At 43.2% G+C, this 27,133-nt stretch overlaps 1 protein-coding gene across 2 annotated transcripts; it reads right to left on the bottom strand.

Annotated features, from left to right (window-relative positions):
• Positions 1 to 4,217: 4,217 nt before the first annotated feature.
• On the bottom strand, positions 4,218 to 18,525 carry LOC138166193 (low affinity immunoglobulin gamma Fc region receptor II-like). Of its 2 annotated transcripts, XM_069094630.1 has the most exons (7): positions 18,272 to 18,524; positions 15,420 to 15,440; positions 12,960 to 13,214; positions 11,009 to 11,263; positions 9,653 to 9,763; positions 6,435 to 6,466; positions 4,218 to 6,279 (listed from the first exon to the last, which is right to left on the bottom strand). In XM_069094630.1, the coding sequence occupies exons 1-7, from the start codon at positions 18,345 to 18,347 to the stop codon at positions 6,193 to 6,195; spliced, it is 837 nt and encodes a 278-aa protein (XP_068950731.1). In that variant the 5' UTR covers positions 18,348 to 18,524; the 3' UTR covers positions 4,218 to 6,192. The 2 variants fall into 2 exon arrangements, with proteins under 2 accessions (XP_068950731.1, XP_068950733.1); XM_069094632.1 differs by lacking the exon at positions 15,420 to 15,440 and having other exon boundaries at positions 18,272 to 18,525.
• Positions 18,526 to 27,133: the final 8,608 nt, after the last annotated feature.

Here is a 27,133-nt window from a genome sequence, read left to right as displayed (position 1 = left end):
GAGAGAGAGAGAGAGAGAGAGAGAGAGAGAGAGAGAGAGAGAGAGAGCCCAGTGCCCCAACTCCTTAGGTCCAGCAGTAGTTGCTAATTTTTCAGAAAGGAAATCACAAACCCATCAAAGCAGCAAATTATCTACCTCACAGCATTATAGAAGATCGAATGAAAGTAGATATACAAAGGACTTTGTAAACCACAAAGCCATATATAAATGTCAGCTATTATTATTTTATGATTTATAAATTGCAAAACACCAGGTAATATAAATTGTCATTATTTTATCTTCATAACAACATAGTGACATAGGGAGAATAGTCATCCCCATTTTATAGATAAGTAAATAGAGGGTCACGGAAGACACGTGACTTGGCCATTTTTATATACCTAGTAAATGGCAGAGCTGGAACTCAAATCCAGGTGTTTTGACCTCAAGCCCAGTGAGGTTTCCAGTATATGATGTTTTCTTTCTATATGAAGCAGATGATCATTCTCCTTTGAAGTTTGTTTTTGGAGACCTACCCCCTCCACACACAAAACCTCTCCTTTTAAGATCTTTTTTGTATCTTATATAGCCACCTCCCCCTTTTTTTTTTGCTTTTTGGAGGGGCAGTTGGGGTTAAGTGACTTACCCAAGATCACATGACTAGTAAGTGGTAAGTGTCTGAGGCCGTATTTGAACTCAGGTCCTCCTACCTCCAGGGCCGGTACGCCGCCCCCAGCCCCCTTCTCTTAAGGGTCCAATGGCTTTGTGCTATCCACTAAGGAGGATGATGGAAGACGCAGTCTCCTGTCTCTTTTCTATACCCACTTCAGCCCCTCTAATTCAGACCCTCATTACTCCTAACTATTCTTCCTATCTCTGATCTCTCCTCCATCTCCCATAAAATCCCAGTCCATCCTTCACTCAGCTAACTAATGCACCATTCCATCTTCTGCTTCTGCTCAGAAATGTTTTTCTCTATTGTCTCTGTTGCCTTCTGTTATCTACTGAAGAAAGTGTAAAATCTTTGTCTTGATTTCTTTTTTCTTTTTTTTTTTTTTTGCCTTTTTGGAGGGCAATTGGGGTTAAGTAATTTGCCCAAGGTTACACGGCTAGTATTTTTGTGTGGGTGTTAAATGTCTCAGGCCGGAACCGAACTTGGGTCCTCCCTACTCTAGGGCCAGCGCTTTACTCACTGCGCCACGTAGCCACCCCCTTTGTCTTGATTTCAAGGCCCTCCAGAATCTCCTTCCAGCCTAACTTTCTGGGCTTATTTCATTCTGCTTCCCTCAACACCATTAAATCTTCCAAATTGGACTCCTCTGTGTCTCCCTTCCTATCTTGCCCTATCCTACACCTACAACTTTTCTCTTAATACCCTGCATGGATAAAATGGAATTATCATCTATCCTACCCTGCCCACTATCTCCACCTTTTGAAATGTATCTTCCTTCAAGGCCAAGCTCAAATGACACCTCCTCCCTGATGATTTCCAAGATTCCTTATCCCTCCTACAGCTAGAAGGGACCTCTTTCTTCTTTGAACTCTCATAGAACACTGCTAAATATCTCCTTTGTACTTCTCTGATATATGCCTTGTATCATAGAGGCAGCTAAGTGGTATAATGTTTAGAACACTGAACCTGAAATCAGAAAGCCCCAACTTCAAATCTGCCTTGGATTCTTACTCTCTGTAGGACTCCAAGCAGGTCACTTAACGTCTGTATGCTTCAGCTATAAAATGGGAGTAACAGCGAAACTTCCTCTCAGCATTGTGAGGCTTACATGAGATAATATTTGTAAAGGACTGTCTTGGCTTAGCATAGTACCTTGCACATATCTGACACTTAAATTGTAAGCTCCTCTGGGGAAAATTCTGATTCATATTTCATACTGGTATTCCTACTTTGTCTTATACATAGTAGATGCTTACTAAATATTTACTAAATAGAATTAGCAGGGGCATATTGCTCACTTATCAAAGTGGATTCATGCTACTCCTTAGATCTAGAACGCTCTTCATTATTTGCCTTGTGAATTTCAACTACTGATACTGGCCTTACTCTAGTGAGGGATAGATATGTCCCAAGCCAGGGTTGACTCAGGCCCTTCCAGTGATGCTGATTTAGGATTATAATTCAATGAGACACTTGTGGACCATAAAATGCAATAAGAAAAACCTTTACTTAGGAGAATACTAGAAGGCTACAATTTGGATAAAGCACTGTTCTTTGTCTCTGAAATAGTCACCTACATCAGAAATATGCTCCTACAGGGCAATGAGAATTCCCCTAAAACGTCCAGCACCAATTCCCCCTCAACCAGAGGCTGAAACTTTTATGCCGCAGGAAACAAGAAAGTCAGACCAGTGACAATCCCCACATCTTAAAGGGAAACTAGTCCAGTTTGCATAAAATAGGCTCTGTTCCTACCATATCTGACATGAACTGGGACTGCTGGGTCTTTCATAGTGTCTGCTAGGACTTCTCGAGCTGGGGAACTTGGAAAAGCCAGGGATGAAAGGTCCCCACTAGGGTAGGGCCCAGAAGCACCAAGCTACTTATAGAGAGCTAGAGATCAGTTATCAGAGATCAGGGTTGCTAAGTAGGGGAGCTGGAGCCTGGAGACAGGAGACAAATGTTCAGATCAGAAGTGTGCTTCATAGAACTGGACAGGACCTTGGAGACCATCTAGTCCAACCCCACTTCCTCCTACCTTAGAGATGTGGAATTGGGGTCCATAAAAATGAAATGATTGGCCCAAAGTCATACAGGTTAGTAAGTAGCAAAGTGGAGATTCAAACCCAGGCCTTATGTAAGGACCCCTATAGCTAGCCTCTGTGCTCCTATTAAACAAAAGTCAAAATAGAGCCTGCAACAATTGCTAAAACCTCCTTTTTCTAGGGGAATTTGAATATCAACTAGAGGTCAGTTCCTCAGAGTCACTTCCCTAGAGCTTGAACCTTCCCCAGTCTCCAATCCAGGCTCCCCTTCTCTCCCTGGTCCTGCATTACCCAAATAAAGAACCTAAAAAACCCACCAGCCTTTCCCCTTCTTGGCACCTTTCCCCTTCTTGGCACCTTTCCCCTCCCTTCCATCTAGAATGACAATTAAACCTGACCTGTTTCTGTCCTTCCTGACTGACCCTCTAATTATGAATAAGTATTTCCCCTCAATAAAGCTGACTTGTCTCACTTCCTCCCTGCTGACTCTGCCCTTATACACAAGACAAAAACTCTGTCTTGTGATGGTGCTCTGTCCTTCCTTTATTGCCCCTTGGAATCTCTAATCTTTAACTACACTTGGACATTTCATGATCCCGAATTTGGCAAATCCCAAAGTATAAGGGGCAGGTGAAGAGATAGGATGTAGGATAAGACAGGGAGGCCCCAGATACTGAGCAAAACAAGATTATTTTCATGTAGTACCCAAGATCACTCAGATCGGTCCTGTGGGCAGGTACATATTTTCCTGTCCTAGCTGGAGAAGTCAGGGCTATTCACCTTTCCACTTCCCTTAAATTCAATTCAGCAAGAGAGCTCCCCACTGCCACCAGCAGCATTACCCCCTGCTCCCTCTAGGCAGCAGCATACACTAGCATTCATTTAAACCTTATCTCAAATGTTGCTCTGCACACAGAAGAGTGATGGGGAGGATGACAGTGGGAAAGGTGAGGAAGGGGACAGAAGAGACAACCCCTCTATTGTCTGTCCTAAGGAATCCTGAGAGGTTGAGGATGTGAGAAACAGAAATCCAAGCATTTGGTCCTATGTATGCTCCTTTTCTTTTTTTATCAGTTCATTTTACCCAAAAATCAAGGGACAGCTTGAGCCAACCCCAAGTCTCATCCTTTAAGATACTCTCCATTGGGTGGAAAAAGGGAAAGCAGATCAGTACAGTCAGTTGTTTTCCCTCTGCTCCTTCTCTATTTAGGAGTTCCTTACCTTTTTGCACGTGATGGAACCCTTCAGCAGTCTGGTGAAGACAATGGACATCTCAGCATCATGTTTTTTAAAAATAGCTGAAGTCCTTGCTACATTTCAGTTGGAGGTTAGTGAAAATAAGATGTAATTTTTTCCCCTAAGATCACAGACTCCCAAATTAAGAAGCCTTGCTTTATATCCCATTATATCATGTAGCCTACCTTCTTTCTGTTCTTGAAGACAGAAGTCCCTTGCCCACCAGCAGGCCCTCAATACTCACTGTGGTTGAACAGCCTAATAGTGAAGAGTCTTAGACTGGCTTATGAGCTAGAGCAATGCTTTATTATATGTAGGATCACAGAATGTTAGAGCTGGGAGAGATGTTAGCATTTGTATAGTCCAACACTCCTCCTTTTACAGATAAGTAAACCAAAGTCCTGAGGGCAGCACTGGAAATTGATGGAAAAAGAATTGGATTTGGTGGAAGGAGGAGAGGCTTAGATTTGCATCTTGCCTCTGACACTTATTGGTTTATCATGAGTATGGGCAAATCATGTCAGCAATTTATACCTTAGTTTTCCCATCTGTAAAGCAGGAATAAAAGTAATTCTTTTTAGGATCAACTGACACCATATATGCAAAACATTTTGCAAACCTTAAGGCACTTTATAAATGTCAGCTAAGTGACTTGCCCAAGGTATCACAGTATTATTTCAGAGCTTGATTGAAAAGACACTAAAACAAATTAAGAATGTGAGGTCAAGAAGGCTTAATAAAAACCACTTTTACGAATTAAACATACATTCTGAGGATACCAAAAGCATATCCTTCACCTCACCCCATGGAGAGACTGGGGAAATGAGTGGGAGAGAGAAGTGCTGTCCCTGTATTAGGAAGCCAGAGATTATAACATCCTGATAGACAGTAAGTGCAGAGATACACAGCAAATGCTTAATGAGCATTATTGAATTGAATTGAGATCATCTGGTAAAACCCTCTCTTTTGGCAGATGGGAAAGCTGAGGCCCAGCCTGCTGAGCTGGCTTATCCAACATCATATTACTAGTAAGTAGAAGAGGCACTGTTCAGACTCGGGCTCTCTGCCTTCAGCTCCAATATTCCTTCTATGGCTCCAAGCCACCTCTCATCCCAAGATGCCTTTGAGGCCCCTCCCCCAACCCACTCCACCTTCCCTGGGCAAGGAGATTGGGCCCCAACCAGAACAGCAGCACTGAGATGCCCACCTCCCAGGGGAACAATGCCTGCCTAGAAAGGAATGATTACAAGTGACATTCCCTGACCCCTTTCCCAGATACCTCTTTCCTAATCTCCTGCATGCCTTACCTGCCTCCTGTTCACTACAAGCCAGATTCACATTGAGCCCCAAAACCTTTAGCAGCAAGAACTCTATAGTGGGGGCAGCCAGGTAGCACAGCGAGTAAGAGCACCAGCTCCAGTGTCAGGATGACCTGGGGATCAAATCTGGGCTCAGATACTCAGCACCACACCCAGAAATAACTGGCTGTGTAACCTTGAGCAAATTACTTAACCCCAATTGCTTTTAAAAAAAAAAAAAGAACTCTATAGTGATAGTGGGATTTTTATGGTGTTATTGAATCTAATGTGGTAGTTCAGGGTAATTTTCTCCTCTGGAGGATTCTTAAATGCTTCCAGGGAGGGCACAGTGAGAGGACTAATGTAAAAACCAGAGGTTTCCATAAAGCACGAGACTTTTAAAAAGCAGGTTGTGATAAAATGGGTGCCTGAGGCCCATGGCCTTCTGCCCCAGGACCTTCTATTTCAACACAAAACAAAGTGGACTACTTAGGGGTAGGTCAAGGAAATTGGGTGACCTAAGAGGAGCCATGTTCAGCCACCTCCTGCCCTCACCCCAGCACCTATGGAAAGAGAAAATTGCCTCTACAACCAAGGCCTGCCCTAGGAGGGAGCAGTTTCAGGAGGGAGCAGAGTAATTCTTCTAAAGGGACCCAGACATTTTGGATTGTCTAAAGTACTGTGCAAGAGTGATTCAGGGTACAAAGTCATTCAGATTGGGTAGATGTTGGCAGCATAGACAGGCAGTGTAAACACTGACAGTCAATCGCCTTCAAGTCTCTAAAAACAGTTTAGGATTCATGCAGACAACTGCAAAATAGATTTTCAAATCCATTTTCCTGGAATGGCAAAGTTGGCTCAGGAAGCAGCTGGTCTCCAGCCTTAGGTCCACCAGGTCCCTCAGCCTGGTGCTTGTGAGAACAAGCAGGTTAAAGCCACTGAGGGAGGGATATCATGACTATTAGTGACTCTGATAAGTTGAGTGTCCTGATACTTCTTCAGGATTGTCTGTGTGCTTTAGAAGGGAATAAGACATCGAATTCTCCACCTAGAGAAAACAGAAAGATGAGAAAGAATTGGGGAAGTGGGATGTGTAGAGCAGAGGAGATGCAATATGAAAGAAACATAACAGATACCACTAAAGAAAGGGGAGAACAGGATGGGGTAGAGTGTGTGGGGAGGGAAGTAAGGCATCACACTTACCTCAATCCTTCCTGACTCTTCAGGAGTGTGGCCTGTGAATAAAAAGAAAACTTGTCAGGCCCAAACATTGCTACTTAAAGTGCTAGAGATAAACTTGTTATTGCTGCTATTTGTATAGATAAGACAGAAGCTAAAAAGTACAACCCAGTCTTCTATAATTAAGAAAAAAAAGATCCAAGCTTGCCCCATCCTCAACCCTTTTCTATAAACCAAGAGCAAGGTGGGAGATTCCTCTCCTGAGCCAGAGCCATCTACCTCCTGTCCCCACAGCTGCTGCTGGGTCTGCAACATACTTCCGCTCCAGAGCCCTGACTCCCTCAGCCCTCACCCTTCTTGGCAGAACACATTCATCTTCTAGTGACACTGGATTTGAATCCAGATGATCTGGATTTGAATCCTGCTTGCACCATTAAGAATCTGCATATAGTGTACTGTAAAGAAGGCTGGATTTGGAGTCAAAGCAGAGCTCTGCCAACCATGTGCCTTTCAGCAAGTAACTTAAATTCTAAGGTCCTCAATTTCCTCATCTGTAAAATGAGGAGATTGGAATAAATGATCTCTGAAGTCATTTCCGTTTCTAAATCTATGATCCTATGATATTAGCATCTTGTGTGAATCATATGATCCTTTTGAATCTCAGTTACTTCATCTGTAAAATGATGGTGATGGGATATAGGTTCTGGGAACCCCTTGAATCTTCCCACTTGATCTGGCATTCCCCAGAGGCCACAAGACTTCCATTATCACTATGAATGAATCTCAGTTACTTTTAACTTAGCCTAGCCCTCCATTGTCCATTATCTCCAGGTAGCCTTCAGCTACCTCCCACCCTTGCTCCTATCAAAATGTCTTTGACCAAATCTGTTACTCTTAAACTAACCTAGCCCTCCATTGTCCTTTACCTGTGGCCTTTTCCCACCCTTGATCCCATCAAAAACCCATTCTCTTGGTTCTTGGAGTTGGACCCCAGTTCCATCAAGATCCTCCTTAGACTCCTCCTTAAGACCCTCCCTAGAGCCTTCCTCCCAGACTGCTAGACCATCCCTAGATCCCTCCCACAACTTTTCTGTATATAAGATCCATCTTGGGGCAGCTAAGTGGTGCAATGAATAGACACCAGCCCTGGAGTCAGGAGGACCTGAGTTCAAATATGACCTCAAACACTTTTCAAATCAGGCCTCAGACACTTAGCACTTACTAGCCGTGTGACCTTGGGCAAGTCACAACCCCAATTGCCCTGTCTTTCCTCCTCCAAAAAGAAAAAAAAAGGTAGATCTTGCCTCTGTGAAGGTGCTCAGATTCAATCTAGCTCAGACTCAATCTATGTTAGATTGTTCTGGCCTGCTTGTTAATACAAGCATTACAAATGCTTTGACTCCTTAAGAGTCTACCCATTATGGTGAATCTTTAATAAACTTAGTTTTACTAACTGACTGAGAGAAGACTTGAATCGAATTCATTCAGCAGAACCCAGCATGTTGGCATTTTGGGGTCTCGAGCACTCCTAAACCTCAAGCTTCAACAGTGATAATAATGTTTATACTCCTTAACTCACAGAGTTAGTGTGAGGATTATATTATTATCTCCCTTCCCCTCTATGATGCTCACAGTGCTCCTGAGAGTCCTGTACTAGCCCATGATACCTCTTATTGCCCTTTCTGAGAAGCACTGTCCTGAACTCCTGGTTGGGTAGGCTTTGCCATGTAATATCTCCACTTTTCTCCATCTCCAGTGTTGTCCCAGCTATGCTACAGAGCTGACCAGGAGAGCTGAGCTTCTGCCCTCCTTGCAGCTCTGCTGAGCTCCCACCAGCCTCCAGGCCACCCTGCAGTACACACAGAGTCTGTGTCCCACCATATCCTGGGACAGTCAGTGAGAGAGCCACCTGTACTCACTTGGTTCCTCTGGGAGATTCTCTCCTTGTTCCCTGAGTTTAGGGCTGTCTGGGAGAGCTAAGGCAGGGCACATAGAAGGTGGGACAATGGAACAGTCATGAACCTCAGGACCAAGGACAGGGGAAAGGGTTTGATTAAAGGAGAAACAGACACTGCCTAAAAGCTAGACCTGGGAAGTAAACAAGTACAAAGACCTTGGGATTTCTGTACTCCAGATCTCAGGCCAGGAGAGGTGGTGCATCAGGTGGGGAAGCACCAATTTTCATCTCTTGTGGAGAGATGTCTGTGTCCTAGACCCAACAGTGGCTGAGCCACTACCACCTCCCACCACTGCCAGGAGAGGCTAAGGCTCCCACCTTCCCTGAGAGTTTGGCTCCAAATCAGATTATTCAGGGAAATCTGGTTGGAAACATGGGGAGAAAGAGAAAGGCAGCCAAGAGTGGTGTAAAGAGGCCAGATTAGAAGTTGGAGGACTACTGTAGTTCTTTCTTTTTTTTGAGGGGCAGTTGGGGTTAAGTGACTTGCCCAAGGTCACACAGCTAGCAAATGTTAAGTGTCTGAGACCTCATTTGAACTCAGGTCCTCCTGACTCCAGAGCCGGTACTCTATTCACTGTGACACTTAGCCGCCCCTACTGTAGTTCTGACTGCCCCTTTCTATTGGTGTGACCAGACAAGCCACTTAACTTTCTAGGCCCCCATTGCCTCATCTGTAAAGTCAGGAGACTTTGTTAATTGACCTAGAAGATGCCTTCTGCTCTAAATCTGTTATCCTATGAAATTTCAAGCACTGCTTTCCCATTTCCACCACCGCACACATAGCCTATCTCTGACTCAGGGCACCATTGAAGAATCCAGTGTCCCCACTGGATTCCCAGTCAAGGAAAAGGATGTGGTCATTAGTAAATCAAGAGGATTGTCCAGAGAAAGAAGAATTCTGAAAACTAAGTGGCATAGCTGGGGGAGAGGGGTGTCTCAGAGGTCCCTCAGTCTAGATCTTAGTGTGTCTTAGTGACTATCTTTATTCCTGTCTTTGTTTCTTACTATTTCTCTTATCACATCTTTGTTTCTCCATCAAGTTATGTGATAAATTAATTTTTTTTTATTAAATTGGTAAAGTCCCCAAACTCCCTACTGCAGCATCTGTGGGGCAAAAGAACTTCCCTGTTGTGTTAAAGAATCCCACACTTATAGGTATGTATATGGCAGGGGATTCTCTAGTCTATGGAAAAAAATGTTTCCCCAGGGTCTGGGGAAAGACAGGGTTGGAATGTTAGCCAAGAAGAGAGCCTATTTATATAAGAAACCAAGGGGAACCACATACCTGTCTCCTTATGTCGTTTGTAGTAATACAGGGCAACAACAGCAATTATAGCAATCACAACCACCAGGACCAATGTTATTGCAACCACATTCACGGTGCTCAGCTTCTCTCCTGATCTTGGGAGAGAGAGATCTCAAGATACACAGTACTTCTTCATCCCTACCTCTACCCCTTCTTACCCTCCATTACTGCTAAATCAGCCTTGCCCCAGGCTTCCCCTTTACTACTCCCTTATCTTTAGTAGTCAAGCACCCTCCTAGTCTCAGCCTCCTGGTTTTCTTGGCTTCTTTTAGTCTCAGCTCCAGTCCCACCTTCTGTAAGAAGGAAGCCTTTCCCAGTCCCCCTTAATTCTACTACCTTCCCTGTGAGACAAGCTCCAATTGATCCTATATTTATGTGGATTATACAGAATTGCTTGGATGTTATCTCCCCCATTAGATTATAAGCTCCTTAAAGTCACAGATTGTTTTTTCTTCCTTTGTATCCACAGAGCTTAACATAGTACAGGACCTGATACTTAAGGAATGCTTGTATATTTTCTGTTGACTTGATCCAGGCTCCTTCACTCTACTAATAAAGCCCTTCACTCATAACTCATAACCTGGCAGAGGAGCCCCAAAAGCCAGAAGAAAAGAACACTCCATTTGCACAGGCTTCTAGTCTCTGCCTGAATATAGAACTGTCCTGAAGGAGATGACCGAGGATAGGCTGCAGAGTTCTAGGAGTACTGTATTCTAAGTTTTGTATGTGGATGACCTTCTCCCCTACTTAGGGGTTCCACTGACATTCTGGGGCCAGCTCAAGAGTCATTGAAAAGCTGTCTTCTTAAAGCTTATCACTTGGGAGCTGTGGTCTCCAAAGGAGGTGGGCATAGAGAAACTGGACCTCTGGCTGGGACTGCTAAAACCCCTGCCCATCTGACCTGATCCCCACATAGTGGGGCTGCTATGACTCTCCATGGCTCTTTGTCTCAACTGGAATTCCTGAGAGAGGTGGTATGGCATAGTGTATAGGGTGCTGGGCTTGGAATAAAGAAGACCCTTACTCAGGTCCTGTTGCTGTGTTATAATGGAGATGTCACATTTCTCTGAGCCTCAATTTGATACATCTAAAATAATAATAATAAGTAATAATAGTAATAATAACAATGCCTGTTGGTTGGGTTGTTTTTTTGTGTGTGTGGAGATCAAATGAACATGTATGAAAAATACTTTATAAACCGAAAAATATTACCTAAATGTCAATTATTCCTATTTTCTTTTTCTAGCATTTCCTTATCCACCCCATAAGAACCACATAATCTCAGTTCTAGATGTTTATCTTTTCCCCTCAAATGCTTTGGCCAAGTCTCCTTACCTCGGACAGTGATAACCACAGTTGCAGATATGTGGGAAACATGCCCCATGACCCCTGAACAGGCGTAGGATCCACTGTGAGTATAGTTCACTTTGGAGACAACATAGTTGAAAGTCTGATATTGATACTTTAAGGCTTCATCATTGTGGTAGTATGTGACTTTGTGCAGGGGTTTGCTCTTCCAACTGTGGCACCTCAGTACCATAGTGTCACCTTCCATGAATTCTAATCTCTCTACTTGGAGTAGCAGCCAATCTGAAAGACAAACACAAAGGCCTTTGGCTCAGCATATGACAGTTTGTCTTAGAGCCTTGGGCCATCTATGACTTTTGCCTTCTCCAAAGACAAACAAAAGCAGACCCTGACTCTGAACAATGATTCCAATCACTGAACCTGGCCTGAGGACATGCAGAATGCCACTTGCTAGAATATGCCCACATGTTGTGGTTGTTTGTCCTTGATATCTTGACTCATGGGTATACTGGATTTAAGGGAGGGAGAATTGCTGAAAGTTGTCAGATTCACTCTCTTCCAGTGTCATTAAAGTACAGTGGCAAGATGAAAGTTAGGAGGACTCACAATGACCCAGGATGAAGTGTATGACCCTGGCATCTTTGATGTCTGACCAAGCTCCAAGTGCTCCACAATGCCTGCTTCAGTAACCTTCATGGCCATTGGAATAAGATGTTCTTATATGCCCATTCCACTGGCCTAAGTCTTCACATGCTTGAGGTAGACACCCCACTAACTTGTCAAAGGGTTTGTGGCTAGTTGGCTACCCTCAGCCTAATTTAGCCCATCTGTCAAGACAGGTGACCACTGCACAAGCTACAGCTTCTTGGAACCATAGGGGAGAGCTGAGTGGACACCGAAGGTGGATGAACAGCACAGAAATAGATTTAGCAAACCCTCACGCCATACTAGCCCTCCTTGATAACCATTCACAGAATATAAGAACCCAAGAAACGGGGAGAGTGTGAAGGTAGGACAAACATGGAGGCAATTCGAGAGGAATTAAATATCTAGGCTGGGGGCCTAAAACATTTTAGAGAATGGGAGGTCTTTTATGATCTGGAGCCATAATCCTCAGCCTTCAGGGTATGCTAGTACAGCATGGTGAACTGATAGTGGGACTCTACAACGCAGCTACCTAGCCAGCCTTACAGGACATGACTCTTCCCTCCCTTGGATTTGACCACCCAGCCAAACTGGCCTTCTTTCTGTTCCTCTTATGCTACCTTTAGGTCCCAATGCAATGCTTTTCTACTCTCCATCTCTACACCCTACTCCCACCCCCCATGCCTGGAATGTAGCCCCTCCACACCTCCCCTCACAAAGCCCCTCACCTCCTATAAGATGCAGCTTAGGTAATATCTTCTGCAGGAAGCCTTTTCTGGTCCTCTTAATTGTTGGTAGCCTTCCTTCCAAAATACCTTGTCTATATTTGTACTTGCAAATTATATACATGTATATGTTCTAAATATATATTATATAGATAATATATGTGTATATATCTACACATACATATTACATATAGTTATCTCCCCCTCATAGAATGTAAGCTCTTTGTGATAGGAATTGTTTCCCTCTCTAAACTTATATTTCCAGTGCTTAGAACATGATCAGCCTTTAATCCATACTTATCGATTGATTAAAATGTAGGTCCCAAGTGTTCTGTTCACTTGGAAGGGATTCCTAGAAATTTCCTGGCAGAAATGAGTAGTGAAAATAGAAGGAGTCAGTGAGAAAAACTGAGAATAAGACAAACTCAGCAGTGAAAAGGAGAATTAAAATAACTTGTGGATTTTTCAGGAACTTTCTCATCCATCTCCCCCTTCACATATTACTTCTGGCAATAAACAGGATATGTCCCTTTCCAGATTATATTGTAAGCAGATTTCAATTCTTCACCTCCCCCCACCTTACCCCAGGCTCCTTAGCCTTCACTTACCACTAGAGACCTGTAGTTTCACAGGGTTGCTGAGGGCTGCCTGTCTTGTCCTGCACTGGTATATCCCACTGTCCTCTATATTAACAGCTGGGATGACATAGGAGTCGTGGTGGTTGGGGAGAGCTGACCCATTGTGGAACCATTCAGTGGAATCCTGTCCAGGGATCTGAAACCCTTCACAAATCAAGGTCACATTGTCTTCTCGGAGCACATCCAACCATGGGGGTTCCAGGGTCAGTACTGCCCTTGGGGGACCTAATAGGTAGAGAGGAGAGCACAATGAAGAAAAGGAGCCTCCAAGGAGGCATCAACTCCCAGATCTGAGGGGAGGACCTGAGTGACAGGCACAGAGGCTAGAATGGAACACAGTGCATGTTTAGAGGGCTGTAGAGCAGACAAAAAGTCAGAGGTGGGTCAGCTGCTGGTGGCAGTTTTCTCACCCGTTGGTGCCACACTGAGTCATGAGGCCACAGGGCCTTTCCCAGAAGGGTGGACAGCTCCCTAGGGCTCCCCTAGGCCCCAAGGGATTGGTAAAACAAAACAAAGCAAAAAACCAACAAAACAACAACAAACAACCACAAAACCCCAAGATCCCTCATGTCTAAGAGAACCCAGCTAAGGGAAAGGAAGAGTGAATGATCTGTAAGCTCAGTCTCCAAAATCTAGGGGAAACCCTGAAAAGCTCTGGAGTCACTATTGTTCTGTGGGAAGGAGAGGGATCCATTTACTGAGGAAATACTCTTCCTGCAGGAAGAGGGAGGGTCCCATTCGCCTCCATTCCAAGGCACCCCAGCCCCTACTAGCTGCTAGTCTCATCAGAGCCTCTGAATGTCTGCCCCTAATGCCGCCTCCTCCAACCCTCTCAGCTGACATGATACCTCCAAGGTCTAAAGTAATAGATACAGACACATGTACACTGCACAGCACATATACTCAGCATAGTGTAGACAGCAGCACCCACAGACTGAGAGCTCCTTCAGAGAAGGGCTTGTGTCTGCCTTTCTTTGTGTCCCCAACAATCTTTAGTTCCTGAGACATCACAGGCACTTAATAAATACTTGTTGACGTGATTTGACATGACCCACACAGCACATACACAGACATTGAGAGATCACTTGGGGCAGGAGAAAGAATGCTGGCCTTGGATTCAGGGATCTTGGGTTCAAATGGTTTAGTCACTTCCTAGTTGTGTGCCCCTGGGCTACTCAGTTAAGCTTTCTTGGATTCAGTTTCCTCACCTGCAAAATGAGGCAGTTGGACTAGATGACCCCTCCCCCTCTGAGCCAGGACCCATCACCTATGTTGACTCTCAGAGCAACCACAGACATAAGGAATCCAGACATGCCCTGGAGAATGGGGATGGTATACAAGCATTTATTAAGTGCCTACTGTGTGCCAAGTACTGTGCTAAGTGTTTTACACACATTCTCCCATTTGATCCGAAACCATAAGATTTAGAGCTGAAAGGGACCATAGAGATCATCTAGTGAGTCCAACTGGCCCATTTTACAGGTGAGAAAACTGAGGCTTAGGTCACTTAAATAACCAGGTCAAGTGGGTAGTAGATAGCCAACTTTTCTTTCCATGGGAGCAGGTGGTGAAGCCCACACAAACCCGGGGATACAGAAGAGATGGGATCTACATACAAGAAGTACTCAAACCCAGAAGGGCAGCCAGGTGGGGCAGTGGACAGAGCCCCAGGCACGAAGTCAGGAAGACCTGAGTTCAGATCTGGCCTCAGACTCTTACTAGCTGTGTGACCCTGGACAAGCCCCACAGCCCTGTTTGCCTCAGTTTCCTCATGTGTAAAATGAGCTGGAGAAGGAAATGCCAAATCAGTCTAATGTCTTTGCCAAGAAAACCCCAAATGGGGTTACAAAGAGTCAGACAATTGAACAATATTTCACTCAAAGACAGAGAAACCTGGGGACACACATGAGCAGACGAGCCCTTTTTGGAGGGTATATGCTTCCTGTGACTCTGTGACTGAAAAACACATTTCCTGGGTAGCTAGGTGGCACACTGGATAGAGCACTGGGCCTGGAAGCAGGAAGATCTGAGTTCAAACCCAGGCTCATGCCCTTAGTAGCTGTGTGACCCTGAGTGAGTCACTTAACCCTTATTTTCCTCAATTTCCCATCTGTAAGGGCTCACACTAGAGAAGAGGTGGACATGACTGAACCACCTGAAAACAAAAGGATTCTGAGGAAGAGGGTTGAGTCTCTAGAAAGGGGAACAAAAATTCTCGGGTAGAAACTGCTGGGAGATGAGAGTTATCTCTGACAGCTGCTTCTTTTCTGGCCCAAAGTCTTACTCTCCCTTTAATCAGCTGGGTCCAGTCAGGATAGGAGCTACTGTCCTGGATATACTGACATGTCCTGTATTATACTGATATGGATGTTCGAGAAGGGAGATGGTAAAAAAAAAAAAAAAGAGGCCCAAACTGAATACAGAACTTACCGTTGCTCCTGATGGCTGGAGCTGTAAGAGACCAGAAAGCAGGGATTAGACCAGGACAGCGAAGCCAGAGGCTGGGCAGCTCCAGCGTAGAAGTCCCTCTAGCCAGGCTATGGACCCGGAGAAGCCCATTGTGCAGTCTTTCCCCAGTGTTCCTCAGAGCTGCCTGGAGTCAGACGGATTCAGGGGGCACTGGAAGTCCCCTCCCCTCAACCAAATAAGAAAATCTCCTTCTGCCTGCTCAGTGGCATCTGAAATGCCACCACTGGAGACCTTCCTGTGGCTTAATTTTTTGTTCCCTTTCCAAATGCAAACATCTTTCCACCTCAGTGTCAATGAGTTTATTGAATTAAATCCTTTCTTTATTTTTAAACCAGAATTTATTTATTTACTTTTCAACATTCATTTCCACAAGATTTTGAGTTCTAAATTTTCTCCCCATCTCTCCCCTACCCCCCAGAATTAAATCCTTTCTGATAGAAGGATTTAATCTAAGAGTGCACATGAACAGGAAGAAGGACAAAGAAAGGAGAGTCTCTGGGGCACTGGTTATATCTGGCTATGCATTTTCTTCTTTTGATTTTGTCTTTTTAAAAAATTTATTATTTACTTATTTTCAGCATTTCTTTTTTTTTAATTTTGAGTTCCAAATTCTCTGCTTTTTGCCTCTCTCTTATCCATTTCGAAGGCAAGAAATGTAATTTCAATTATACATATGAAGTCATGCAAAATATATATTACTGGCTATGCTTAAGAACTAGGAAAGGCCATGGGGGCTGCAGGATTGCTGAGTAGTCACAAATTAACCAGGTGATACAGTAGACAGAGAGCTCAGCCTAGGCAGGAAGATCTTAGCTCAGACATTTACTGTGTGACCCTGGGCAAGTCTCTTAACACTGTCTGCCTCAGTTTCCTCAACTGTAAAATGGGGACAATAACAGCACCTACATCACAGGGTTGTTGTGAAGAACGAATGAGATAGTCCATGTAAAGGCCATTACAAACCTTAAAGTGCCATTGAAATGCTAGCTCTTATTATTAGTGCAAAGATAGATTTGGGGGGCGGCCAGGTAGCAAGCGAGTAAGAGCACCAGCTCCAGTGTCAGGATAACCTGAGGATCGAATCTGGGCTCAGACACTTAGCACCACACCCAGAAACACCTGGCCCTGTAACCTTGAGCAAGTTACTTAATCCCGATTGCTTTAAAAATAAAAAAAAAAGATAGATTTGTACCCTTGCCTGAACAGGGGAACAAGCCCAGGGATGTTTAGATGTTAAAGATTGTACAGAGGGAAGGTGCAGGAAAATCAGAACTTTCCCCCATGTAAAGCAGGATGCTATGGGAAAAGCATCTCCCCAGCAACAGATTGAAAATGGGAACAACTGCAGACATCTGAGAGTCTTGGACAGAGGAACTGGGCTGAAAGTCAGGAGACATGGCAGCTAGGTGGTGCAGTGAATAGAGCACCAGCCCTGGAGTCGGACCCGAGTTCAAATCAGATCTCAGACACTTAACACTTACCAGCTGTGTGACCTTGGGCAAGTCACTTAACCCCAATTGCCTTGTCTTCTCCCCTCTAAAAAGCAAAAAAAAAAAAAAAACCCAAACAAGAAAGTCCCTTCATTTACCAAGCATTTGTGGGACACGGGCTCTGCCATTTACCAACCATGGGACCTTGGGCGACACATTGAGCCCTCCCCAACTAACTATCAGGACAACTAGACTATGTGGGACCTGGTGTCCCTTTGGTCTCTATGGTTCTATTCTAGCCTTTGCTCTCCCTCTTTTTCACAACCCATTTGTGAAATTCAAATTTCACACTGCCCATTCAGGTCTGGGTATTTCTCTGCTTCTGTCCTATCACTGAAGTATGTCTAGGGGTAAAGCAATCCCCAGGGCACTGAGGGGAACCAAAAGGTGCCTGGATAGACTCTTGACAGACTCAATTGGGATCTGTCTGGATTTCTTCCAACTCTCAATCTTTGATCCAAGGCTACAGTTGAGAGCTTAAAAGTGCACTAACATTTTTTGGAACAGCCTGTATACCCCTCCTAGCTAACCACCACCCTACATTCCAGATAGTGTCTGTATATCTGAAGAAAATAAACACACTTCTTTTAATTCTTCAAGCCTCACAATCTGCTGTTTCTTAATTACTGAAACTGGGGTTCTCTCTATTCCTTGGTTCCCCAGATAAACATTTCCCTTCCCTTCCCTCAACAAGGAAAACCAGCTTTAGGCCCAGGAGAGGAAGCAAACAACAGCAAACTTTCATGATTTGAGCCACTGAGGGAGAAGCCCCCTCAACTGACTGTTGACTGAAGCAATTTGATTCCACTGTGGTTATTAAAATAGAAACATCCCGGAGATGTCTAACACTGAGTTGTTATCAGCCATTTATACCGTAGAGAGGGTCAGGTTCTCCAAGAGAAGGCCACAATAGCAGGAAGGAAGAAAAACTCCTAGGTGCCTGGTCGGGAGAGGACACCCAAAGAAGAGTTTGTTTTAAGAATCAGCATTGTTGGCATGGGACTGACCAGCAACTTTAACATCTCCCCTCTGTTCTAATTCTAAGGAATTGGTTATGTTTAGTTGCTTCCCACTCCATTACCCTTCTGTCTTCTGCACTCATGCTTTGTTCCCAAGTTAGTCCCCCAAACAATGCCTGAGCTAGAATTGGCCTTTTGTCTTTGCACCCCCCCCCCCCCCCCCCCCCCCCCCCCCCCCCCTCCCCACTCTCTCTCCCCCCCCCGACCCCCCCCTCCCAACCACCCCGCAGCTAGACTTTTCTTTTTTTCTCCCCACCCCCCCGCACCCCCCCCCCATTTTCTGCTGCATTAAACTTAGACTCACCTAGACACAACAGTGTTACCCACAGCAGCCCAGAGCTGGTGGTGGTGACAGGCTGGGGAGCCCATGTTCTCCCCATGGCAAGCACGGGATGCCAGGAACAGACTCCAAGCAGCACAGCCTCAGAAAATAGCAGCACACACCCGTCCCAACAACCCCAGCACAGTCCACTCCTGCGGCCAAGTAAACAAGTCTTCTAAAAGAGGAAATGAGCATTGGCCTTCTACCCCAGAATCTCCTCCCCTCCCGCCCTTTCCCTGACTCTCCTCCCACTGAATTCCCCCTTCTTTAGGCTCCCTCCCTCTCTGCCAGTGGAATGCAGGGTTTCCTGGCCCTGAACCCACACAGCTGGAACCAGCTCATTACAGAAATCTAAATTCGGAGAAATCAGCTAGATATCGAGCAAACTATCCTCCCTTGCCTTAGTGGAACCCAAGCTGTAAGCTGCACTAGAAGTCAAAGAGTATGTGTGTGTGTGTAGACACATGTGGAGAGAGAAAGAGAGAATGGGAGAGAGAAAAAACCAAGAGAGTGAGAGAGAGAATAAGGGAGAATATGTATGTATGTACATACCTATGTATGTATTGGGGATCATAGTATTCTCCCTATCCACCTCAACTGGCTGTTGTGAGGATGGAAAGTGATAATATATTTTAAATTGTTTGTCATCCTCAAAGCTCTCTATAAATTCCAGCTGTTGGTTATTCAAAGGGCCTACTCCAGACTCCAGTCCTAATTCAGAGAATGGAGAAGTATGAAAAGTGCTCTTCCCTAAATCAGAACCCAAGTTTCCTCATTGTCTCTGTCCATCACACCATTGGATCTGAGTTCTTGGTGCTGGAAATTGTGACCTGAGATTGCCCATAATTTTAAGTTATCCATAACAATAGGATGAAATACTCTAGTGAAAGTCCGGAGGTGGGGTGAGACAGGAAGCTCTTTAGAATGGATAGGTGGGGTAGTGCTTTCTTTCACTACTCCATACTTGGAGAATGGGGGTGGAGATGGCTGAGATTAGAGATCCATTTTGAGTTCTGAGTTGCAGTAGGGTTAAAGCCAGGTGTGTGTCTGCACTGTCTCCCTGGAAGTGGAGGTCTACCAGGCTGCTTAAGGAAGGGTGAACCAGAACAGGTGAGAAAAAAAAAAGAAAATTGAATCTCCCAAGCCGTTCATTATTAGGATTTGATCTTTGTACTTCCAGTATTGAGGAGATAGGAGCTCAAAAAAAAGTCTCAAAAAAAGAAAGAAAAACAAAAGGAATGAATTCTGAAGACACAGAGAAATAATTCCAAGGAGGAGGAAATAGGTGAACTGTCTGAAGGACAAAAAATACAGGTGTACAGGCAACTTCCTAACCAAGTTAGACTTTTAAAAGATGCATACGGGAAGCAGAGGCAAGATGACAGAGTAAAGGCAGGGAATCACCTGAGCTCTTCCCTAAACCCCTCCAAATACCTTTACATAAGGACTGTAAGCAAATTCTACAGTAACAGAACCCACAAAAAAAAAATGGAGTAAAACAATTTTCTTTTTTTCTTTTTTTTGCTTTCTGGAGAGGGGAAGGCAGGGCAATTGGGGTTAAGTGACTCGCCCAAGGTCACATGGCTAGTTTTTGTGTTATGTGTCTGAGGCTGAATTTGAACTAAGGTCCTTCTGACTCCAGGGCTAGTGCTATGTTCACTGTGCCACCTAGCCACCCCTGTAAAACAATTTTCAAGCCCAAGACAACTTAAAAGGTCAGCAGGAAAGGACTCTGTCACCTGCATGAGAGTGGAGCAGTTAGCACAGGCCACATCAGCACATCCCGGGTCCCAGAAAACCAGGTGCCGGCCCAGGGAGCCACTGAATCAGCAGTGGCAGTAACTGCTTACAGAGCTTTCAGCCCACAGATAGCAAGGGGGTCAAATAAGAAGGAGACTGCAGAGGACTCTTTGCTCACACTGAGGAAGGATTTTGTTATTTTGTCCATCCTGGGATCCAGGTCACAGTCCTGGGTGGCAATCCTAGGTGAGGGGGGACCACTAGCACAATTGACTACAGTAGAGTGGGGACTTTCCTCACTGTTCCAGGGCAGAAAGGAGTGCTTTGGGTTACTCATAGACCACAGCACAGGCCAGGACAGTAGTAAACACCTCTCCTTAGAAGAACTGACAAACTATCGGCCCCTAGAATTATCCCTGAAAACAGATGCACAAAACTCCTGAAGCTTGCGTCAGTGCATCCTCCTCCCTGGAAGCAGAACCCTACTTTAATAAAGAGTTAAAAGTCAACTAATAGGTTGGGAAAATGAGCAAACAACAGAAAAAAATTCTGGCCATAGAAAGTTAGTATGGTAAGAAGGAAGATCAAAACACTCAATCAGAAGAAGATAACAAAGTAAAAGCTCCTATATCCAAAGCCTCCAAGAAAAATATGAATTGGTCTCAGGTCATGGAAGAACTCAATAAGGATTTTCAAAATCAAGTCAGAGATAGAGGGAAAATTGGGAAAAGAAATGAGAATTATGTAAGAAAATCATGAAAAACAAGTCAACACCTTGGCAAATGAGACATACAAAAAAATACTAAAGAAAATAACACCTTACAAAATAGACTAGTCCAAGTGGTAAAAGAGGTGCAAAAAGCCAATGAGGAGAAGAGTGCCTTAAAAAAAAGAATTGGCCAAATGGAAAAAGAGGCACACAAATTCACTGAAGAGAATTCCTTAAAATGTAAAATTGTGTAGATGGAAAAGGTGGTACAAATAATTCCTTTAAAATTAGAATTGAGCAAATGGGAGCTAATGACTTTATGAGAAGTCATAAAACAATAAAACAAAACCAAAAGAATGAAAAAATAGCAAACAGAGTGAAACCATCTCATTAGAAAAACAACTGACCTGGAAAATATATCCAAGAAATAACTTAAAAATTACTTAACTATCTGAAAAACATAATAGAAAAAAGAATCTAGATATCATCTTTCAAGAAATTATGGAAAACTGCCCTGATATTCTAGAACCAGAAGATAAAACAGAAATCGAAAGAATCCATCAGTTGCCTCCTGAAAGAGATCCCAAAATAAAAACTCCCAGGAATATTGTAGACAAATTCTAGAGCTCTCAGGTCAAAGAGAAAATATTGCAAGCAGCCAGAAAGAAACAGTTCAGATATTGAGGAACCACAGTTAGAATAACACAAGATTTAGCAGTTTCTACATTAAAGAATCAGAGGGTGAAATAAGACATTCTGGAGGGCAAAGGAGCTAGGATTACAATCAAGAATCACCTATGAAGCAAAACTGAGTATAATCCCTCAGGGGGAAAAATAGATATTCAATGAAATAGAGGACTTTCAATAATTCTTGATGAAAAAAACAGAACGTAATAGAAAATTTGACTTTCAAATACAAGACTCAAAAGAAGCATAAAAAAGTAACTGGACAAGAGAAATCATAAAGGACTTAATAAGGTTAAACTACTTTCATTCCTGCATGGGAAGATGATACTTATAACTCCTAAGAACTTTCTCATTATTGGAGTAGTTAGAAGGAGTTAGATAGAAGCACAGGTATGAGTTGAATATGAAGGGATAATATTTAAAAAATAAAATTAAGGGGTGAGAGAAATGTATAATATGACATCCAAAAAAAAGATTATATGATTTTTGTTGCATTAAATGAGAAATAGCATCCAGGAAAAGGAGGTAGCAGTCCTCTGTACTCTGCCCTGCTTAGAACACATCCAGAGTATTATATTTTAGGGAGGACATTGACAAACTAGCGAGTGTTCAGAGAAGGCAACGAGAAGTGTTGTAAGAAGGGTCTCAAGTCTCTGTCAAATGAGAATCACTTGAAGGAAGTGAGAATGTTTCTCTTAGAACAGAAAAGACTCAAGGGGACATGATAGTCCTCTTCAAGTACCAGAAAAGCTGTCATGGAGTCTCCTTGGTCTAGGAAGGAAAAACCAAGAACAATTTCATCTTTGTAACATCTCTCCACTATTCCCCCTTCTCTCCTTATGTGGGCCCTCCTCTCCTCACTCCTGGACCTTTGCAATATCCTGCTGGTGGGTCTGCCTGCCTCATTTTTGTCTCTCCTCAATCCAATTTATCCTCCATCATGCACCAAAGTGATTTTCATGAAGCAAGTGTCTGACCATGTTACCCCCTACTCAGTAAACTCCAGAGGCTCCCTATTGTTTTTCAGGATTAAATACAAAAAGGGGCAGTTAGATTGTGCAGTGGAAAGAACACTAGGCCTAGAATCAGGAAAGACTCACCTTCATCACTTCAATCTGGCTTCAGGCACTTGGTTCAATGGACAGAGTATTAAGCTTGGAGTCAGGAAGACTCATCTTCTGAGAGTTCAAATTTGGCCTCAGACAGTTACTAGCTGTGTGAACCTGAGCAAGTCAATTAACCCTGTCTACCTCAGTTTCCTCATCTGTAAGAATGATCTACAGAAGGACCACTCCAATATATTTGACAAGAAAACCCCAAATTGGGGTCATAAAGAGTTGGACACAATTGAAAAACAAATCAAACACAAAATCCTTTGGCATTCAAAATCCTTCCTAACTTAACCCCGTAAAATTTTCTAGTCTTCCTGCACCTTGTTCCCTGACATGTATTCTTTTTTCCCAGTGACACTGGCCTCCTTGCTGTTCTACAAACAAGATGCTATCTCTCAGCTATAAGCATTTTTTCTGGTTGCCTGGGATGCTCACACTCTTCATCTCTACCTCCTTGTTTCCCCTGATTCCTTTAAGTCCCAACCAAAATCCTACATTCTACAGGAAGCCTTTTGAAACCCCTCTTAATTCTGCACCCTTCCTCTCTCTTTGTTATTTCCTATTTATCCTGTGCATAGCTTGTTTGTATATATTTCTTTACTCGCCTCCCCCATTAGATTGGAAGATCCTTGAGGGCAGAGTCTATGTTATACCGAGTGCCATGTACAGCACATGGCCCATAGAAGGTCCTTAAATGTTTATTGACTGACTGGTGATGATTAGTAATTACAAAGAAGGCAAATTAAAGCTTGAAGTCAGGAAACATTTCCTTGCAACCAGATCTGTCTAAAAGTATAATGAGATGCTTTAGAATATGATGAGTTCTTCCTCATTGATGGGCTTCAAGCAAAGGCTGGATGAGTACTTAGTAAATGTGTTGTGGTAGAGATTATTTTTTAGTTTTGAATTTAACTGGCTTTCAACTGAGATAATGTAAATAAATATATTTGAAATAAATGTATTTGAAATATCAACTATACAACTATCCTATCAACTGATCACATCAATGATACAACTACAAGATAGGAGAGACATGTCTAGACAGCAGCTCATATGAAAAAGGCCTTGGGGTTTAGTGGACTTCAATTTCTACGTACGGCATCAGTGTTCTGTGACAGGGCAATTTGTGCTGGGACCAGCTCATACTGTCTCAGGAGAGCTGATTGTTAAATTTGCAGTGTGAGCATCTACACCAGAGAAATTAACAAATTCTACAAATAAAAACTATATATATATATATATATATATATATATATATATTTTTTTTTTCCCTTGATTGTCTACTCTAGACTTAAGAAAGTGACAAAGAGGCAGCTAGGTGGTGCAGTGAGTAGAGCACAGGCCCTGGAGTCAGGAGGACCTGGGTTCAAATCCAGCCTCAGACACTTAACACACAAAAAAACTAACTGTGTGACCTTGGGCAAGTCACTTAACCCCAATTGCCCTCTGAAAAGCAAAAAACAAAACAAAAAAAGTGACAAAGAAAATGATAGTAATGCAGATTAAACTGAAAAGTGTGAAATGTGTAAATTTTTTTCCAGAGATCTAGATATTAAACATTTGCAAACACATCCTAGAATGGGGGGAAAGAGAAGAGAAAGCTAACTGGACTTGAGGGATAATATCTAAAATGAGGAAGGAATTCTAAACTCTGTTCTAGTCAGATAACATCTTGAGTATTATGTTTGATTCTGTGCACCATATATTAGGAAGGATATTTGGAACATTTGCAGAAAACAAAAACCATGCCCAAAAGGATCAATTGAAGGAACTAGATTTTTTTCAAGCCCATAAAATGGAAGGTTTGGTGGAGATTAATAACTGACTTAGAGTATTTGAAAGGTCATCGTGTGAAAATGGGATAAACTTAATTTTTTTTTTTACCCTATAAATTTCAGATCCATATAAGGGGAGGAAATGACTATCAAATTAGTACTATCCAAAAGTGAGATGGACTGCCTTAGGAGGAAGAGACTGCCGCATCACTGGAAATCTTTAAGCAGAGACTGGATTAACCCTTTTCTTAGTGTTATAAAATGGGTTCCTTCTCCAATATTGCCTGGATGTCCAGTCAGGTTCCTTTAGCTCTGAAATTCTATTATTCTATGATCCTTATCTCTTTGACCATTCTTTTTCCTATCAACCTCATTGACATGCCTATTCTGTGAATCCACATAAGCAACTTCTTTATCAAATTCCCTTAGTGGCTATTCCACATCTTCTCCATTCTTCTCACATTGCCAATTCTACCCTCCATCTCCTTCATTCTTAGCAGATGACTACAGATCTTACCTTACTGGTAAGATTCAGATGATTTACCATGAGGTCCCTCACCTTCCCTTCTTAAAATGTCTGTCTTTACCCCTTTTACCCTCTTGCTTTACTTCCATCATCAAAGAAATCTTTCTCCTCTTTATTGACTGATTATGTTGTTGATATGACACTCTTACACCTCTTCTCAGTCCTTGTTCATTAGTGTCCTCTATCTTGCATCATTCCTCTCTCATCATCTTTCATCATCTTCACTGACTTTCTTGCACTATCCACCTTGTTCTTCCCATTTAGTTACAACATGCTTAACTCTCCTATACCCTATACCCTAAAAAAACTCCCCTTCATTTTTCAACTCTCCTGAAGATACTTCAATGTCTTGCTCTTTCCCTTAACCACCAGACTTCTTGAAAGAGTTATCTATTCTTAATTCCTCATCATCTATTTACTTTTTTCTTATAAGACATTTTTCACCCTTGCCTCTCTATTGGAATGGCTTGTTCCAAGGACACCAATCACCAATCAATCACCTTATCTCAAGTCTTATCCTCCATGATCTTTTTGCAAGATTTAAACTATATTCACCATTCCCATCCCAATTTCACACTACTATCTTTCCTGTTAGTTTTGTTTTACATTATTATAAAATCTTTATTTTTAAAAATTAGTAATAATGTGGTCCCTGGATCTCACTTGGAGAATCTATGTCCTAACCTGAGGCATGTTTGGTTTCTGTTCCTCCTGTCGCCCTGCTGACCTGTCTGAATAGGACCCTGTGATTGTCATATCAGTCTCTACCGGGGAATGTTTTCTGCTCAGACCACTTCCTTATAATGTTCTTAGGGGAAGAGACTTCAGGGCGAGGAGAGAAGTTCTACTGAATTGTCTATGCAGTGAAATTTCAGGGAATTAAGGGAGGCTCCCTCTGCCCACAAACATCTGCCCAGAGAATGTAGGCCTATGGGGGGGGGCCTGCTACCCTAGGTAGCCTAGGGTTACTGGAGAACCCCAAGAACCTATTAATGGAGCCTTCTTGTAGAAGGGAGAATTTTCTCTAGGACATGAAGGAAGGCTTTCTGGAGGGAGGTAGAGCATTCACTTAGTCAGTTGTAGACAGGTACAGGATACATTTTGCCCTGTGCAGGGTGGGCTATTCATTCCCCATCTAGTAAGAACCCAACATCTAGGACAGGGGATCAGACTGACATGAGCCTGGAGTTTAGCAGAATTGCAGAAGTGAGACTGGATTTCTTGGAGCTCCTGGGGGGAACAACAGCCCCCAAATTGCTGAGATGATGAGAAACAACTCACAGGGTTCAAGGGATGACAGTGAACTTGCCTACATGAGGCATTGGGCCCCACTCAGAGTTCATGGGGAAAGTCCTGTCCTTGTAAATGTACAAGTCCAGGGGACAGGCCGTTGCTGTCCTTTGCCACACATTTTCAACAGACTGTCCCAGTTTCCAGATTCAGCACATTCCCCAACTCATGGGCCTTATCCCTTGCTTTACCATTTCTCAGACGTGTACCATTCTTGTTCTTTGTCTCATATCTGCTCCAGATAAGACCTCCACCCCAAGGCACGTGGTGCTGGATTAGAATGTCTCCCCTAACTTGAATGTACTTTATGCCCTGATTACCTTGTGTATAATATTCTTGAAGAGCTTGCCCTTGTCTGAGGGACCCCATTGGAGAATTCTGTAATGCTTGGTCCTTTATTAAAACTTTCCTGAACACTTGCCTAGGATTAGGGCTGTAAAGGGGAAAGGCTGATGAGCTCAGAACTATCACTTTTTCTAACTCATGTTTTTAGAACCTATAGAAAAATGGTAGACTGAGAGATAGCTTACCAGGCACAGGTTTCTGAGCTACCAATCAAAGGGAGAGGAAAAGGGAGAGAAAAATTCCCCAAAGTGGCCACTGAACTGCACTACTGACTAAAAACTATTAGCCCTATTAAAGCTATTGACCCCATCACCCTAGCCACCTACCTAAAGCAATTGCTGTGCTCTCAGGGACCCCAGTGTATTCAAGAACCTGGAGGCCAAAGCTTGGATGAAGTGTATATATCCCCAACAAGTAACTTTGCCAGTAAATTATTTTGGTCAACTGTATGGCAACTGTGGATTCTACTCTTTGAGGAAAAAAAACAACCCTATTGGACTGGTCCAAGGGACACAATTTGCTTTCTGCTGACAAGTCAGCACTGTGACTCCCAGAAGAATGGAGAAAGATAGACATATTTAGAAGAGGAATTAGGCTTGCTTTTTTTATTACTAGGGGAAAAAGTAGGAAGGAAAACTCATGTCAAGTCCCTCCTATGAT

Source organism: Petaurus breviceps, unplaced genomic scaffold, assembly GCF_028583685.1.
Source record: "Petaurus breviceps papuanus isolate PSGF00001 unplaced genomic scaffold, PetGlider_PUasm1.0 220, whole genome shotgun sequence".
NCBI classification, from domain to species: domain Eukaryota; kingdom Metazoa; phylum Chordata; class Mammalia; order Diprotodontia; family Petauridae; genus Petaurus; species Petaurus breviceps.
Note: the sequence above shows the minus strand (reverse complement) of the source record. Positions and strands in the feature narration are given on the sequence as shown.

Excerpts from the sequence above, each read along its gene's own strand:
- LOC138166193 (XM_069094630.1), bottom strand. The coding sequence starts at position 18,347 with ATGGGGAGAACATGGGCTCCCCAGCCTGTCACCACCACCAGCTCTGGG. Across the intron at positions 15,441-18,271 it reads GGTAACACTGTTGTGTCTAG|CTCCAGCCATCAGGAGCAAC; the intron begins GTGAGTCTAAGT and ends GGTCTCTTACAG. Across the intron at positions 13,215-15,419 it reads TCCAGCCATCAGGAGCAACG|GTCCCCCAAGGGCAGTACTG; the intron begins GTAAGTTCTGTA and ends TCTACCTATTAG.